This window comes from Sus scrofa, chromosome 2, assembly GCF_054392235.1.
Source record: "Sus scrofa isolate SSC_HxYL_T2T_F1_AM1 chromosome 2, Sscrofa_HxYL_maternal_Yorkshire_Landrace_v2.0, whole genome shotgun sequence".
Lineage (NCBI taxonomy): Eukaryota > Metazoa > Chordata > Mammalia > Artiodactyla > Suidae > Sus > Sus scrofa.
In genome coordinates this window covers 44,730,079-44,745,851 of record NC_139384.1, presented here as the reverse complement: position 1 = coordinate 44,745,851, position 15,773 = coordinate 44,730,079, and the positions used below count along the sequence as shown (strand labels likewise).

At 50.8% G+C, this 15,773-nt stretch overlaps 2 protein-coding genes across 7 annotated transcripts in view; one reads left to right on the top strand and one right to left on the bottom strand.

The window, feature by feature from the left end:
- The window catches only part of USH1C (USH1 protein network component harmonin), a 53,472-nt gene extending 44,000 nt beyond the window's left edge, over positions 1-9,472 (bottom strand). For both annotated transcript variants that reach the window (XM_085011928.1, XM_085011929.1), the window contains exon 1: positions 9,354-9,472. In XM_085011928.1, coding sequence (XP_084868054.1) covers positions 9,354-9,389 — 36 coding nt within the window. In that variant the 5' untranslated portion in view covers positions 9,390-9,472. The remainder of the gene's footprint in view (positions 1-9,353) is intronic.
- Positions 9,473-12,825: 3,353 nt separating this feature from the next.
- OTOG (otogelin) overlaps positions 12,826-15,773 on the top strand; it is a 93,419-nt gene continuing 90,471 nt past the window's right edge. For all 5 annotated transcript variants that reach the window (XM_085011823.1, XM_085011824.1, XM_085011826.1 and 2 more), the window contains exons 1-3: positions 12,826-12,997; positions 13,421-13,481; positions 13,648-13,708. In XM_085011823.1, the coding sequence (XP_084867949.1) occupies positions 12,901-12,997; positions 13,421-13,481; positions 13,648-13,708 (219 nt within the window). In that variant the 5' untranslated portion in view covers positions 12,826-12,900. The remainder of the gene's footprint in view (positions 12,998-13,420; positions 13,482-13,647; positions 13,709-15,773) is intronic.

Sequence of the window (15,773 nt, the reverse complement as noted above, 5' to 3'; positions counted from 1 at the left end):
CTGCTTTTCTGCCTTCCCAGGCCAGGCACCGATCACCTGGAGATGCTCTTTCCAGAAAGAGCCTGTTCCCAGGTGTCCCAAGCCCCTGGTCCTTGTGGGCAGCCCTCCAGTGCTGACCACTGCATCCAGAGTTCCCACTGAGACAGCACTTCCTCCCAGTCTCCTGCTGAGGCAGCCCGCAAAGTTCAGTTCTTTAGCCTGATGTCCACCCACTCTCACCAGTTAGGTCACTTCACGCCAACCCTGGTCTTTGGTTTTGCCCTTACCTGCTCCTCCAGGGTCATCTCCATCATTTCCCAAGTGGGACTCAGGCTGCAACCGAACAGACCCTTCCCCCAACACACTGGAACCTCCGCTTCTTCACTCAATGTCCCATCTGCCCCCGTAAATTCAACTTGTCCATTAAAAAAATTATCCATATACCATAACATCTGGGAAAACACATCTGGTGCATGTAGAATGCTCTATAAATAAAAATCTATGTGATAAATCAAAATGGTGATAGTCTTGTGACCTCGACCATCCTCCACCAGAGAAAGTCTCCAAAGACACTCAGGGATGACAGCACTGCTTTGCACTCTGACCACACCTGAGTGAAAACTCACACCTCACTTGCTGGGCTTTCAAAAGCACCAAGAGGGAGTTCCTACTGTGGCTCAGCAGGTTATGAACCTGACTTATATCCATGAGGATACGGGTTCGATCCCTAGCCTAGCTCAGTGGGTTAAAGATCTGGCGTTGCCATGAGCTGTGGTGTAGGTCGCAAATGTGGCTCGGATCTGGCATTGCTGTGGCTGTGGCGCTGGCCGGCAGCTGTAGCTCCAATTCGACTCCTAGCCTGGGAACCTCCATAAGTCGTGTGTGCAGCCCTAAACAGCAATAAGCAAATAAATAAATAAAAGGCGCTGAGAAAGACAACTGAGAAGGATGGAAGCCTGAACGTGCAGTAACATCACCACTGTAATTCAAATTTCACCTTTTAAATATTTAAGAAATGTATATAGTATCCCTCCTCCTGGATTCTGGGTTCAAGCAAACTCCCCAGGAGGGTCTTCTGGGCACCAGTCCAAGGATCGGAGTCAGGGAGCCCTGCCGGTACCACTCTCCCGAAAACTTGCACTCGGGTAGCTGTACCATACCTGGCACACAGTAGGTCTTTGACAGCACTGTGCCATGCATGCAGGCGCACAGTGCTCAGTGGTGTCTGCTGAATGATGAATGAACTCCAGTCGCCTTAGTCTAGAGCCTTCCTTCCATCCTCCCGGGCCAGCCCTGAGTCACCTTCCCATTGCTCCTCAGTACACAGCCTCCTGGATCTGTCTCCTCTTAGCTTAGTTCCATGTCATCACAAAAGAGTAGGTCCCAGACCCACACAAGATGGACTGCCTTCCGTCCTCCTACCTGGTTCCTGCCCCCACCTAAGAGGAGTCCAAGCCCCCTCTTCTCCAGTCTTTCCAGACCACTCAAAGCCCAGAGCCTCCTCACTGGCCTCCCAGCTCAAGGCCCTTCCTGCCCGGCTCCCTCATTCAGGCCGGGCTCCGCTTATAGACTGTCCACCTTGTATGAAGAATTTTGCGTGTATCAGAGTTCCCACTGTGGCTCAGTAGAAACGAATCTGACTAGCATCCATGAGAACGCAGGTTCGATCCCTGGCCTGGCTCAGTGGGTTAAGGATCCAGCATTGCCGTGAGCTGTGGTGTAAGTCGTAGACGAGGCTTGGATCTGGTGTTGCTGTGGCTGGGATGTAGGCCAGTGGCTACAGCTCCAATTTGACTCCTAGCCTGGGGACCTCCATATGCTGTGTGTGCAGCCCTAAAAAGACAAAAATAAAAAAAAATTTGCGTGTATTATCTTTAACTCAACAACCTTCTGAGGTGGATGGATAGTATCCCCATTTGACAGATGAAGAAATCGAGGCACAGAGACATGGCAGAGATGAGACCTGCTCTATGCCTACTGGCTCCAAAACCTCTGCTTTTTTTTTTTTTTCCCCCAAACTACAACCAGGCATCCACTTACAGGATAGAACTTTTTTGTTTGCATTTGTCCAATACACATTTATTGAGCGCCTATGATATGCAAGACAGCATGTCTTCTTTCTCTAATTAGATTTAGAAAGCTTTTTCTTTTCTGGAATCCCTTTCATGACGGGTGCAGAAACTCTGCCCATCATCTGCACATAAGTTTGTGTGTTGGGGGCGGGGGGGAGTCTCTTTACAATATCGGTCCACCGTCTCTGCCCACCTTGTGCCTGTCTGCTCTACCATTATCAGTATTCTCTGCCTGATGCTCAGCTGGCTTATTTATTTGCGGTCCCCCCCACCCTTGATACAAGGATCAGGCCGTTGTCTGGGGCACTGGAGGCAAATTCTGGGTTTGGCCTTGGGCCTTTCCCAACCTCATCTCCCTGCCTTTCTCCAGATGGACTGGCCCTTCAAGACAACCCCACAGGCAAAGCACACAACCTTCAGCTCATGCAAATTCAACTCCATGCATGTCCCTAGCCAAAGACGGAGAAAGAGAGCAAGAAGCAAATTAAATAATTCATGTTGTTCCGCTGGGTGACCCTGCCCTCTTCGGGCAGTGGTGGGGATTAAATGAGTGAAAGCATATAAAATACTCAGCACCTTGCCCAGGGCTCCGAAATTTCAAGGGCTCGAAAATGTGTGCTAGATCTCCTGCTTTTTGCCTCCAGACGCACAACCCAGCCTCCTCCACCCAGTTTTGTGTCCCAGGAAGCTTTGCCTGGGCTCCTCGCTCTCTGCTTCCTGCTGTGTTCAGCCAGCGGGGTGGTGAGATGAGGGCCTGAGGAGAAAGGGGATGGGGTTCTAATTCCCTGGCCTCCTCCGTGCTGGAGCACCACGAGGCAGGTGCCCCCACCTGAGGCTGCAGTGTCCCCTGGATGTCCCTCTGCAGCCGTGGCTCTCCCTTGGCTTGTTCTGGGAACCCCCACTTCCCTTGACCTTTTAGGAGCCCCTGGCCTCCTGCTGCTGCTCCTCCCAGGCCATGGTACCCCCACCTCGTCAGTTCAGCCCTCCCTGCCCTCCCCCGTGTGTAGTCCCTTCATAAAACTCCTGTTTCCCATCTGGATGAGGCAGCTGTTTCTGCTGCAGGACCCTGGATGGTGTGAAACATTAACTATTAGTACTGGTGGTGCCCGCAGGATTTCTTCTCTGTGAGCTCTTCCTTCACCTTTTTTTCTTTTTTAATTAATTAATTTATTTTATTACTCCATGAATTTATTACATTTATAGTTGGACAATGATCACCACAATCCAATTTTTTTTTTTTTTGTCTTTTTGACTTTCTGACTTGTCTGTAATAGATAGCTTCTCCAGCTTTTTTTTTTTGCCATTTCTTGGGCCACTCCCTTGGCAAATGGAGGTTCCCAGGCTAGGGGTCCAATCGGAGCTGTAGATGCTGGCCTATGCCGGAGTTACAGCAACGCGGGATCTGAGCCATGTCTGCAACCTACACCACAGCACATGGCAATGCCAGATCCTTAACCCACTGAGCAAGGCCAGGAATTGAACTGGCAACTTCATGGTTCCTAGTCGGATTTGTTAACCACTGAGCCACGATGGGAACTCCTCACAATCCAATTTTATAGGCTTTCCACTCCACACCCCTCTCCCTTCACCTTAAAGTCTCCTCAAATACCGGCTCTCCTTGCTCAGGCCTTTCCTCAGGCTCCCCCACAAAGCCACTCCTGTCATTCTCTGTGCACACAACAGCACTTTGTCCCCACCTCTGCCATAGGACTCTCCCAAGTTGTGCCGGATTTTCTCCCGCCCTCCCTCCCTCCCTTCTCGTCTTTCCTTTCTTTTTTGCTTTTTTAGGGCTGCACTTGCAGCATAGGGTGGATCCCAGGCTAAGGGTTGAGTCAGAGCTGTAGCTGCCGGCTTGCACCACAGCCATAGCAATGCAGGATCCGAGCTGCTTCTTCAACCTACACCAGCTCATGGCAATGTTGGATCCCTGACCAACTGAATGAGGCCAGGGATCGAACCCGCATCCCGATGGATACTAGTTGGATTCGTTCCCAACGGGAACTCCTGTGCTGGACTTTCTTTCTCCACCTGCCTGTCTCCCCATTAATCCCCACATGCCTGGGAGAAGGTGAAGGGTGAGGCCACAAGCCCCTCCCCCATCTGGGTCCGTACCTCTTTGTGCTTCAGTTTCCTCATCTGTAAAATGGGGATAAAAATATCTCATAGGAGGGATTAAAAATTGTGGGGTTTTTTTTTTTTTGTCTTTTTTTGCTATTTCTTTGGGCCGCTCCCGCGGCATATGGAGGTTCCCAGGCTAGGGGTCCAATCGGAGCTGTGGCCACCGGCCTACGCCAGAGCCACAGCAACGCTGGATCCGAGCCGTGTCTGCAACCTACACCACAGCTCACGGCAACCCCAGATCGTCAACCCACTGAGCAAGGGCAGGGATCGAACCCGCAACCTTATGGTTCCTAGTCGGATTTGTTAACCACTGCGCCACGACGGGAACTCCTGAAATTGTGGGTTTTTAAAAATTATTCATCGAGCTCATAATTGTTAAGTGCCTTGAAAGTAGCTGTTCTAAGTATTTGTTAAATAAAACCATAAGAATAAGCGAACACAAATTCTATGTTCTCGGCAGCTGGCAGAGAGCGGACCCTCCAAAAATGTTGCTGGGATGAGTTTAGCTCCCCTTCTGCCCAGGCCTTCACAGCGTGCATCCCAGATGGTACTGGGTTTCTTTGACTCTTGTTTTACTATCCTTCATCTTTTCAAGAGACTCGTGTCATGCTACCCAGCTGGTGGCCTTTGACCCAGTACTTGGCACAGCTGATTATGCCCTCCTTCTGCTGGTTCTCCTGCCTGGCTCTCTGTGCCTTCCCCTCTTCCTCTCCCCTGCTGACTGAGGTGGGGGCTTTATCCTGGGAATTATCTCCCTAAGTGACCTCATCAGTCTCTAAATACCATTTACACCCACCAAGGATTCACTGAGGCTTATCCCCAGCACAGACCTCTCCTCCAATTTTTTTTCTTTTTTTTTTTTTTTTTGGCATGCAGGAGTTCCCGGACCAGGGATCAAACCCATGCCACAGCAGTGACAATGCCAGATCCTTAACCCGCTGAGCCACCAGGGAACTCCATCTCTCATGATGTTCACACTCCTACAGCTACTGGCCTAAGTCATCCCTGTACTTGAAGATCTAAAAGGCATCTCAAGCTTAAATATTCAAAATGGAACTCTTGGTGTCCACCACCACCTGCTTCTCACCAACCTGCTCCCCCTCCCAACTGATCGTCTCACCCTTGATACCGTTTTCTCCACACCCACAGCCAATCCCATCAGCAAAGCCTGTCAGGTCTACCTTGAACATATACCCTGGGTCTGACCATTCCACCTAGTCCGACCTCCCCCACTCTCCCACCCAACCTGGGCTACTGCAGGAGCCTCCTAACTGGGGGTCCCCCTTCCACCCTCTCAGTCTGTTCTCTAGCAGCAGTCATAGAAATCCTTTTTTTGGGGAGGAGGGGTTGTGCCTGCATCATATAGATGTTCTCAGGCCTGGGGTCAAATTGGAGCTACAGCTGCCAGCCGGCACCACAGCCACAGCAATGCCAGATCTGAGCTGCACCTGCAAACTACACCACAGCTCATGGCAAAGCTGGATCCCCGACCCACTGAGCAAAGCCAGGGATCGAAGCCGCATCCTCATGGATATATTTCTGCTGCACCACAACGGGAACTCTGTAAAGCAATCCTTTTAAAGTGTAAGTCCATCATGTCCCTCCTCTGCGGGCTTCTCTCACTTAGAACAAAACCCAAAATACTGAGTGTGGCCTTTCAGGACTCCCCTGATCCATCTCCCATCACTCTTCATTCCATGATTCCTCTTGGAAACTGCGTCCTACTTGCTGTTTCTAAAGAAGGCAAGAACATGCTCGCCTCAGGGCCTTTGCACTTGCCGTTCCCTTTTCCAGGAACACTCTCTTATGTACATCTCCATTGCTCCTTCCCTCACTTCTAGGTCTCTGCTCAAATATCACCTCTTCAGAGAGGCCTTCTTGACTATCCTATATAAAGTACTACCTCATCACTCTCTATCCCTCATCCTAGTTTATATTTTTATAGTGTTCATTACTATTTGGCATTATATGATACTTTCATTGGCTTACCTGTTAACTCACTGTCTCTCCCACTATAATGTGCTCTCTGAGAGGGCAGAGACTTTGCTTTGTTATTCGGTGGTTAAAGTATCGCATGATTGGCATTCCCGTCATGGCTCGGTGGTTAACAAATCCGACTAGGAACCATGAGGTTGTGGGTTCGATCCCTGGCCTTGCTCAGTGGGTTAAGGATCCGGTGTTGCCGTGAGCTGTGGTGTAGGTTGCAGACGCGGCTTGGATCCCGCGTTGCTGTGGCTCTGGCATAGGCTGGCGTCTACAGCTCCGATTCGACCCCTAGCCTGGGAACCTCCATATGCCGAGGGAGCGGCCCAAGAAATGGCAAAAAGACAAAAAATAAAAAAGTTTTAAAAATAAATAAATAAATAAAAAATAAAGTACCGCATGATTAACAAATGAATGCATGACTGGCAAATCCCAGGTAGTCAGGGGATCTTTCTGACCTTCTTATTTATCCCTCCCCACCTTTTCTGCCAGATGTCTAGCTTTGGGCAGGTACGCTATAGTTGTCCATAAATGCATGATTGCTGAACAGTCAATAAATACTTTTTGAGCAAATGAGTAACCAAGTTCCTGCAACATGCAGGTGCAGTGAGCATAGGGGCAGCCTTCTTTTGAAAAGCTGCTTCTCTGGAGGAGAAGCCTTAGTCTCTGATGCCCCTATCCCTTGCCTTAGTATCCTGGCTCAAGGCTGTGACCGGGACGGGCATGCAAGTGCTGCTGGTGGCCTTGTGGAAACTATACAAGCCCAACAGTCTCTGCTCAATGGCCTGGACCTGGTGGCTCATCCAACAGGATACTCTGTAGGCCTCAGCTGGGAAGAGCATGGCCGTTTACCAAATGGTTACTACATGGCCAGAGTAGCCAATATTTGAATTCCTATTTAATCCTAACCATCCTGGAAGGTAAACACTATGAATGTCATCTCACAGCTGAGGAAATTAAAGCTCAGAGAGATGAAAAGGCCTGCCCAAGGTCTCACTGGTAGTAAGTGACTGGATTGAGATTTGACCCCAGTTCTTCCGACCTCCAGACAATAGACAACAGTGGACACTCGCCAAGGTCTCACTAAGTCACATGGTCTGCTTAAGCTCCCTACACACATGTAGATCTCATCCAGCATGCACGGTAAACTTACTAGTTAAATATTATTGTTATCCCCATTTAACAAATTGGAGAACTGAGGCACAGAGAGGTTAATACCTTGCACCAGGTCACACAGCACTTTCCATGACAACATACTACCTTTAATGTTACCTTCAATGACTAAGGATTTATTTAGAGTACAAACCATTCCCAAGGGGCAAATCTGCTCTGAAACAAGGAAGGGGACATCTAGAAAGCAATCAATGGCAAGCTCTCTCCCCTGCTGCTTCATTCTCTCTGCCCAGTTCCAGAGTGATCTCCAGCCCAGGAGGGGAAAGCTGTTGCTGCCTCCGAAGCAGAAGGGTACAAAGTCCAGCCCCAGCCTTGCCCGATTTGCCCCGCCTGCTCATGCAGGGACATTAATAGGTAATGACTCTTGTGACGAGGAAGAGCAGGGCGTGGAAGCGGGCCTGAGGCCCTTTGGAGTCCATAGGATGGGAGGAAGAGGAACAAGGGCTAACCCAGGGGCTGAGTCAGACCCCAGAGATAATTCTCTCAAAGGAATCTGAAATTCAAGCCTGAGTCATCTTGGGTTGGGGGAGGGGAGGGGGACAGGAGTTTGTGCTCCTTCAAAGTGGGTGGCCTGAAATTGACACTCACCAAATGTACTCTGTGGCTGAAATTTCTCCCCTCCCCTCCTTGTCCCTTTGCAACAGGCTGTGTTGGTGAACACTGTCTCAGACTCCCCTTGTTGTTCGCCAGCCCTTAACCTCCTGCTTGAACTTCCGGTTATCTCTCCACCCTGGGAGCCCAAGACCTCATTTTCAGAAGACTTCCGCCAGTAAGAACTGCCCCCTTTGTGTCCCCGCCAAACCTTGAGCCTGACACTCAGCACCCAGCTGTGGGTAGTTATTAGTGTAGGGACTGCCTCCCACCCGCATGACCAGCAATTTGAGGGCACAGACTAAGTCTGGCACAGAGTGAGCATTTCTTTAATGGACAAATGACCACCAGCCTCTAGCCCCAAGCCCCTGGCCCTTAGTCCCTGTGGCCTCCATACTGCCTGGCTCCTTGGGCTCCTCTCGGCCTCTCTGTGGCTAGAGAGAGGCTAAGCACCCTGGCCTTGACTTCCTGAGCTCTGCCCCCTCGGACCTGGGAAGGGTGTTGGCTTGGTCTAAAGACACTGCCCCTCTGTGAGGGCCTCTAGCCACACAGTCACCTGTCCCTCAGGCAGGGCCTGTGGGCAGCTCCAGATACCCCTGGCTTCTCTCTTGGGCTCTGAGGCCTCCTCAGGCCTGGCAGGGAGGTCTGCTGGGCATCTTCAGATGGTGCTCTTTGGCCTCAGGGCCTCGGTGACTCCAGTATAGCTCTGAAAACAGTTCTCAAAAGCCGAGGTGAAATCCAGTAACTTTCAGTGATGGTCTCTGGGGATTTAGGGCCACCAATGAGGCCCCTCACTGGGACACACTGGGGCTGGGGAGGGCCTGAAGGATCTAGCTGACTCCTGGATCCTCCTCCCTTCCTCTCACTGCCCCCTGGCCAGCACAGTTCCTCAGCTGCTTCTGGGGCTCTAAGAAATGCCCTGAAGTGGGGAGAGGGCTGCCTGAAGTGCCTCCAACTCGCATTTTGAGGTCAGAGGACACACAGAGAGAGACATCCAGTTCCCTTCCTATCAACACACCTCTCAGACACTGCCCCAGACCCCTCCTACACAATGCAACAGCCCAGAGCTGGGGGACACCAGGAGGGAGAGGGGTGTGCCCTCTTTGGGGCATCTCAGAGAAATACACTGTCCCAGGCCAAGTTTGGAAGGTATTCGAACCCCGGGGGAAAGCCCCAGTCCTGGAGAGCAGAAGGAGAAAGGACGCTTTCAGGAGATCAGTTTAGCGCCTTCTACACCTAGAGTCCAAGAGCTCTGCCTTCATTTTACCGGGGGGACCCTGCAGGTAACCAAGGACCCTAAGAGTCCCAGCCTGCCCCGAGCCCACAGGCCAGGATGGGAAAGAGGAACGGTGGTGCTGAGGGTGTCCATCTCCCACCCACCCTGCCCCAAACTCTGGAGTTCTGGGAGCTTGAGGGGCCCCTCGTAGCTCTGACCTTGTGCCGGAATTCTCGGGCCACCTTCCGATCCATGGCTGGGCCAGACCGAGCGCTCGCTGTACAGCTCGCTCCTTCAGGCTCCGGGCGCTTGGCTGTCCAGAGCCGGCAGAGGCTGCGGCCGTGACAGGCGGGGCTTGGGAGGGATGGGGCGGGGCCTGGGTGGGCGGGGCGGGGCCTGGGATGTTCGGGGCGGGGCAGGGCATCGGGGAGGCGGGAGGCACCTGTCCTGGATCCGCCGCCTCTGGAGCAAACTGGCTGGAGTGTTTGACTGTGGCGGCGGAGGCGATGGCTGGATGTGGGGCTGGCACTGCCCTTGGAATGGCCCCCAAACACACGCGGTCGAGGAAAAGGATCTCAGGAAGCTGTCACCCCTTGCCAGGCATCTTACCTTCAGCGAACCTTCCATAATGGCCTCCTCCGTGGGCTTTTCCCATTTGGAAGAAATCTTCGATCTGTAAATTCCTCGGGACTGGGTCTTATTGTGGCCCTTGGCAGCCTGAACTAGTGGGTGGGAGTGCCCCTCCTCAACTGACTTCCCCTCCCACGTTCCCACGGCCAGTTCCAAACACACCCACGCCCTGACGCGTGGAAGGGCCCGGTAATGACATCCTGATTTACAGCCGACCTTTACCCAGGGCCCAGGCCCCGTCTAGTTCATTTGATTCAGTTCAACCAAAGGTTGCCTGACTTCTTCTAGTGCTGGGGATGCAAAGACAATGATGAACCAAGCCTGGAGAGACTGAGAGGAAAGAGAAGGCCAGGAGAGGGGTGGTAAAAATAGACGTGAATGGAGAGAGTGGACACCTTTAATTATGGAGCTTGTGCCTGGATTAAACACAGGTGAAGGCCTGCTCTGTTTGCACCAGGTCAAGGGGCAGGGGACAGGAGATGGACAGTAGCCCAAGTCAGTGAACAACTGTAATTTCAAGGGCACTTAAAAACACTCTCCTCTGCAACCCACCCCCAAGAGCTGAAGTTTTGCCAGCAGACTATTTTCCTTTGGGCTAAAGTACTGCCTAGTTTAAGATGTAAATCCTTCCTGGAGAAGAGCCTTAAAATATCACCCATGTTGTTGCTTTAATATTAACTAGTTAAGTCAGAGATTAAAAAAAAAGACGTGGGATTTTCAAAGGTCTAGGAAAGACACTAAATTATGCCCCTCCAACTTTGTTGGTTTTCTGCATTTCATAGCTATGTCATATGGTTGTTTATTTTGTATATAGAATTCAGGAAAAGCAGCAAATGCCCTTACAAGGGGGATGCCATCCACTGGCACCCCAGGTTTTCTTTTACATGACACTGCCCCTGCAGATTCTCTCTCTTCTTTAAATGCCTCCTTCTTGTTTTTTTTTTTGTTGTTGTTGTTGTTGTTTGTTTTTTGTTTGTCCTTTTAGGACCGAACCCTCGGCATATGGAGGTTCCCAGGCTAGCGGTCTAATCAGAGCTGTAGCCGCCAGCCTACACCACAGCCACAGCAACACCAGATCTGAGCCATGTCTGCAACCTACACCACAGCTCACCACCCTGCTGGATCCTTAACCCACTGAGAGAGGCCAGGGATCGAACCCACAACCTCATGGTTCCTAGTCAGATTCATTTCTGCTGGACCACAATGGGAACTCCCCTTCTTGGTTTTAAGGACCACACGAAATCATCCTTCCCCTCTCCTGTTGTTACCAGGTCCAAGGGCATACTTCTTGCTGGATCACAGGCCGGTAAATTGAAAGACAAATTGTTGGGGCAAGGGATGGAGACTTTATTCAGAAAGCCAGTAGACTGAGAAGATGGTGGACTAGTGTCCCAGAGAATTATATTTCCTGAGTTAGAATTTAGGCTTCTTTTATACTAAAAGGGGAGAGGTTGTGTGTTGTTGCTTGTTGCAAACTTCTTGGTGCCAGAATCTTTTGTTTTGCAACTCTCTGTGTAGGTGTGGTCACAATGTTCCAACCAACCTCCAACAAGACAATTGTTATTCTCTGTTATGCAACTTTTTATCTCTATATGAATGGAAAAGTGTTATACCTTCAAAGGTCAGAACCTTGAGAATGGGCAATACTGTACATTTCAGGCCAACATTTTTAACTTGTAGCAAAAGCAATGGAATACAAAGATTCAAGTGAAAGAAATAGATCCAAGGAGTTCTGCCATGGTTCAGTGGTAACTAACCTGACTAGTGTCCATGGGGATGTGGGTTCAATCCCTGGCCTTGCTCAGTGGGTTAAGGGTCTGGCGTTGCCATGAGCTGCGATGTAGTTCCCAGAAGAGGCTTGGATCTGACATTACAGTGGCTGTGGCATGGGCCTCAGCTGCAGCTCCAATTTGACCCCTGGCCTGGGAAATTCCATATGCTGTGGTGTAGCCCTAAAAAGCAAAATAAAACAAAGCAAAAAAGATCCAGTATAGAGTCAGATTTGTTCTTCCCTATTACACCATGAAGGTTCCTTTTCAAGCTTCCTCTGAGACAACTTTGCCTTCCTCCCCTCCTTAACCAGTGTTCTTTAAGGCTCCATCCTTGCCATCTTCATCTTCCCATCTAAGCCCATGGCTTCATATACCCTGTGTGGGGATAATTATGTGTGCTTTATTTACCGCTATATTTCCAGAACAATGTGTGGCAAGGAGTAGATGCTTGACAAATTTGTAGAATGGATGCATGAATGAATCCATCCCAAATGTATACCCCCTCCCAGGGCTCTATGGGGGACAACACTATCATCACTATCACCATCTACAAGGCCTGGCATCTAGTTCGTGTTCTAACATATAGTTGGCCAAGTAAATGATGCAAATTTTTCCCAAGACCCTCAGGCCCACATTTCTACTATTTTTTAAATTCCTCCTGGACAGAGAGTATATCTTGTTCACAAAATTAATGTTTCTGTCAAGGTCTATATGAGAATGTGAGACACTTCTGTTCTTCAGTTCACATTTCCTGAGCTGATGTTGGACATATGGAGGACTAAGTCATGATCCATTCCCAAGAGGTGCTTAAAACTGAGGATAAGGTGGGGATCTGGGGAGCCAGGAGGCTGTAGTGGGGACTGGTGGGAGCTCGGCTAGGATTCTGCAGGCCTGAGCCCCGGTTCTGCCACTGACCACTGAGCAGCATGGCCCTGGGCCTCTGTAAAAGGAATGCATAGGACCAGACCCATACCAGCATCTTGAGTCTCTGGGTTAAGGGGCTTCCAGAACCCAGGTTCCTGAGTCAGGGATCTCTGAGCAAGCAAGGGATGTTGGAAGCTGCACAGACTGCCTGCCTCTTAGCTCCTCCAAGGGACTTAGGGCTGAGTGGTCTGAATCCAGGGCCGCCTGGGGAGGCCCAGAAGGGCGGAGGCGAGGCAACTGTCGGGCGCCTAAATTATGATAATGAGCTGGGCAGTGCTGTCACTCTAGCTCGGGGCGGAGCCAAGTGCCTGGGAGGCGGGGCCAAGGGGCGAGAGAGCCAGAGAGACGGCAGCCTCCAACAAGTGGAGCTTTGACCCTGCCTTCGCGAGAGTCAGTCGGGACCCCGGACGCTCAGGCTTCCCAGTCCCTGCGCGCTCCTATGGGGGCCCCGGCGCCCGCGTTCTGCCTGCTGCTCGCTTGCGTCTGGCTGCCTCCGGGCGAGCCGGTCGGGGAGCCCGTGCCGGTGCAGTCTCTCGGTGAGAGGAATGTGGACTAGGGAACGGCCCGGGGCTGGGGGAATACTTAGGGGCCTGGGCTACCTGGAAAGAGGGAGGGAATAGAGTTTGAGAGAGGGCGGGGGTGGGGGGGGTGAGACAGCCAGGGAGTGGTCTGAGGGGGGAGGGACCGCGGAAGGAAAGGCCAGTGACAGGGAAATGGGTCCCAAGTTGGGCAGGGTGCAAGACACCCAACGTGGGGAACCAGAGGAAACTGGGACACAGAGAGTGGGAAGGAGGCAGGGAGACCCTTGTTGGAGAAGATTCTCCAGGGAGAGGGAGAAAGGATTTGAGAGGCTGCAGGGAGGATGGGGGTGATGCTGGTGGTGTGTGAGAAGCTTCCTAGCAGGTGGGAAATGGGTGGAGGAAGGCATAACTTGAGTGGAGAGTGATCCCCCTTTCCAGCTGCAGCACCCACACCTCGGGGCAATGCCGAGCTGCAGCCTGAGCCAGCCCAGGATCCCAGGTGAGTAGGCGAGAGCTTGTGACTGCCCCACCCACTGGTTCCATCTTTATTCCTGGTGTGGGTGACCCCCAGGGGTTATCATTGAGGGTGGGAAGGGCCTGAGGGTGGTGAGGAGGTATGGCCCATTCCTGTCCCCTTGCTCATGCCAGGCTTGTTTCTCATCTAGCCACAGCCATCAGGAGGCGATCCCTGCCATAGGGGATGCCACAACAGTGATGGGACGCCAGGTAAGGGGAGGCCTGGGGAAGGGGGGCTTCACTGGGCAAGGGCTTACTTCTGTCTGGATCTGACGCTGGCAGGGAGCTCTGGTGGTTGCAGAAAGTTCTGCAGTTATTCAGAAGGGAGCAAATAAGATTCCTAGTATGTGTCTGAAATTATGATACATCTTAGAAGATAAGAATTTATAAGATACATCTTCTCTCTTTTTCCTAATCTCTTGTGGCCCTGTAATCCGCTTATTTATTTATCTATTTAAAAATTATGTTTTGGTGTTCCCGCTGTGGTTCAGCGGTAACAAATCCAACTAGTATCCACGAGGACATGGGTTCAATCCCTGACCTGGCTCAGGGGGTTAAAGGATCCGGCGTTGCTGTGACTGTGGCCTAGGCCAGTGGCTACAGCTCCAGTTTGACCCCTAGCTTGGGAACTTACATATGCCGAGGGTGCAGCCCTAAAAAAAAAAAAGACTTTTTTTTTTTTTTTTTTTTTTTTTTTTTTAGGGGAAGAGGGCACAAAGGTGTGGCCAGGAAACAGCTGAGCTCTTTCCTCCCCTGGGTGAAAGATGGAAGGGGAAAGTGTAGGAGAATGTAGTTCTCTCCTCCCTGCCTGTCCTAAACCCTGCTAGAGGCTCCTCTTCATCCCCTGAGCAGTGCCTTAGTAATTCTGCCCAGAGACGACAGACAAAAACTGGGCTACCTAGTGGGGTTTGCAAGAAAGGGCTGGCTGAGAAGCAGAGCACTCAGCTACCATTCTGAGTCTTGCCTGTTACCTGTTGCCCACTCTGGATCCTCCGTGCTTTCAGGAGAGGTTCTCTCTCTTTACCAAACTTCTTTGGTCTCTGGATCAGGTGACTCAGGTTCTCTTTCTAATCCTAGCTTGCATTTGTCTCCTTTCTACAACCATGGATGTATTGCACTTGCAACCCACCCAAAGCCAGATTTCCCAGAGAATCTTTATTTTTATTTTTATGGCTGCACCTGCAGTGTATGGAAGTTCCCCGGCCAGCCAGCCAGCCCTCAGGGAATCCTGAGCCTCAATTCACACACCCTGGCCCTAGGGATCCACTCTGGGGAGCTCCTTGTGCCAGCAGGGTGGGAGCATCATTTATAATAGAAAACAATATGTCCCAAATACTTGCCCTTTGGAAATAAGATATGAAGAGCCAAGGTAGGAGGGGACATGCTTATTTTCTTTCTTTTCTTTCTTTCTTTCTTTCTTTCTTTCTTTCTTTCTTTCTTTCTTTCTTTCTTTCTTTCTTTCTTTCTTTCTTTCTTTCTTTCTTTCTTCCTTCCTTCCTTCCTTCCTTCCTTCCTTCCTTCCTTCCTTCCTTCCTTCCTTCCTTCCTTTCTTTCTTTTTGCTTTTTAGGGCCATACCTGCAGCATATGGAGGTTCCCAGGCTAGGGGTCCAATTGGAGCTGTAGCCACTGGCCTACACCACAGCCACAGCAAAGCGGGATCTGAGCTGCGTCTGTGACCTTCACCACAGCTCACAGCAACACCAGATCCCTAACCCACTGAGCGAGACCAGGGATCGAACCCGCAACCTCATGGTTTGTAGTTGGTTCGTTTCCACTGAGCCATGACAGGAACTCCCATGCTTATTTTCTAATGTCTAGATAGGTGAGGGTTTTGTTTCTTTTTTGCCCACTTGTCCAGGTCCCAAGTTTTAGAATCACAATCAGGTGACATTTGAGTTGAAAAATGTCATCATTCTTTTTATTTATTTTTATTTTATTTTATTAAAAATGTTTTTGTCGGGGGTTCCCATCATGGTTCAGCGGTATGAACCTGACTAGTATCCATGAGGATGCGGGTTCAGTCCCTGGCCTCGCTCAGTGGGTTAAGTATCTGGCATTGCTGTGAACTGCGATGTAGGTGACAGACATGGCTGGGATCCCATGTTGCTGTGGCTGTGGTGTAGACCTCAGCTGCAGCTCCAATTTGACCCCTAGCCTGGGAACTTCCATATGCTGTGGCTGAGGCCCTTAAAAAAAGACCAAAGAGATGTTTTTGTCATTCTTTTTATAGAAATTGAGGTAGGTGAATGACTTTCCAGGGCCCTCAGGTCACAG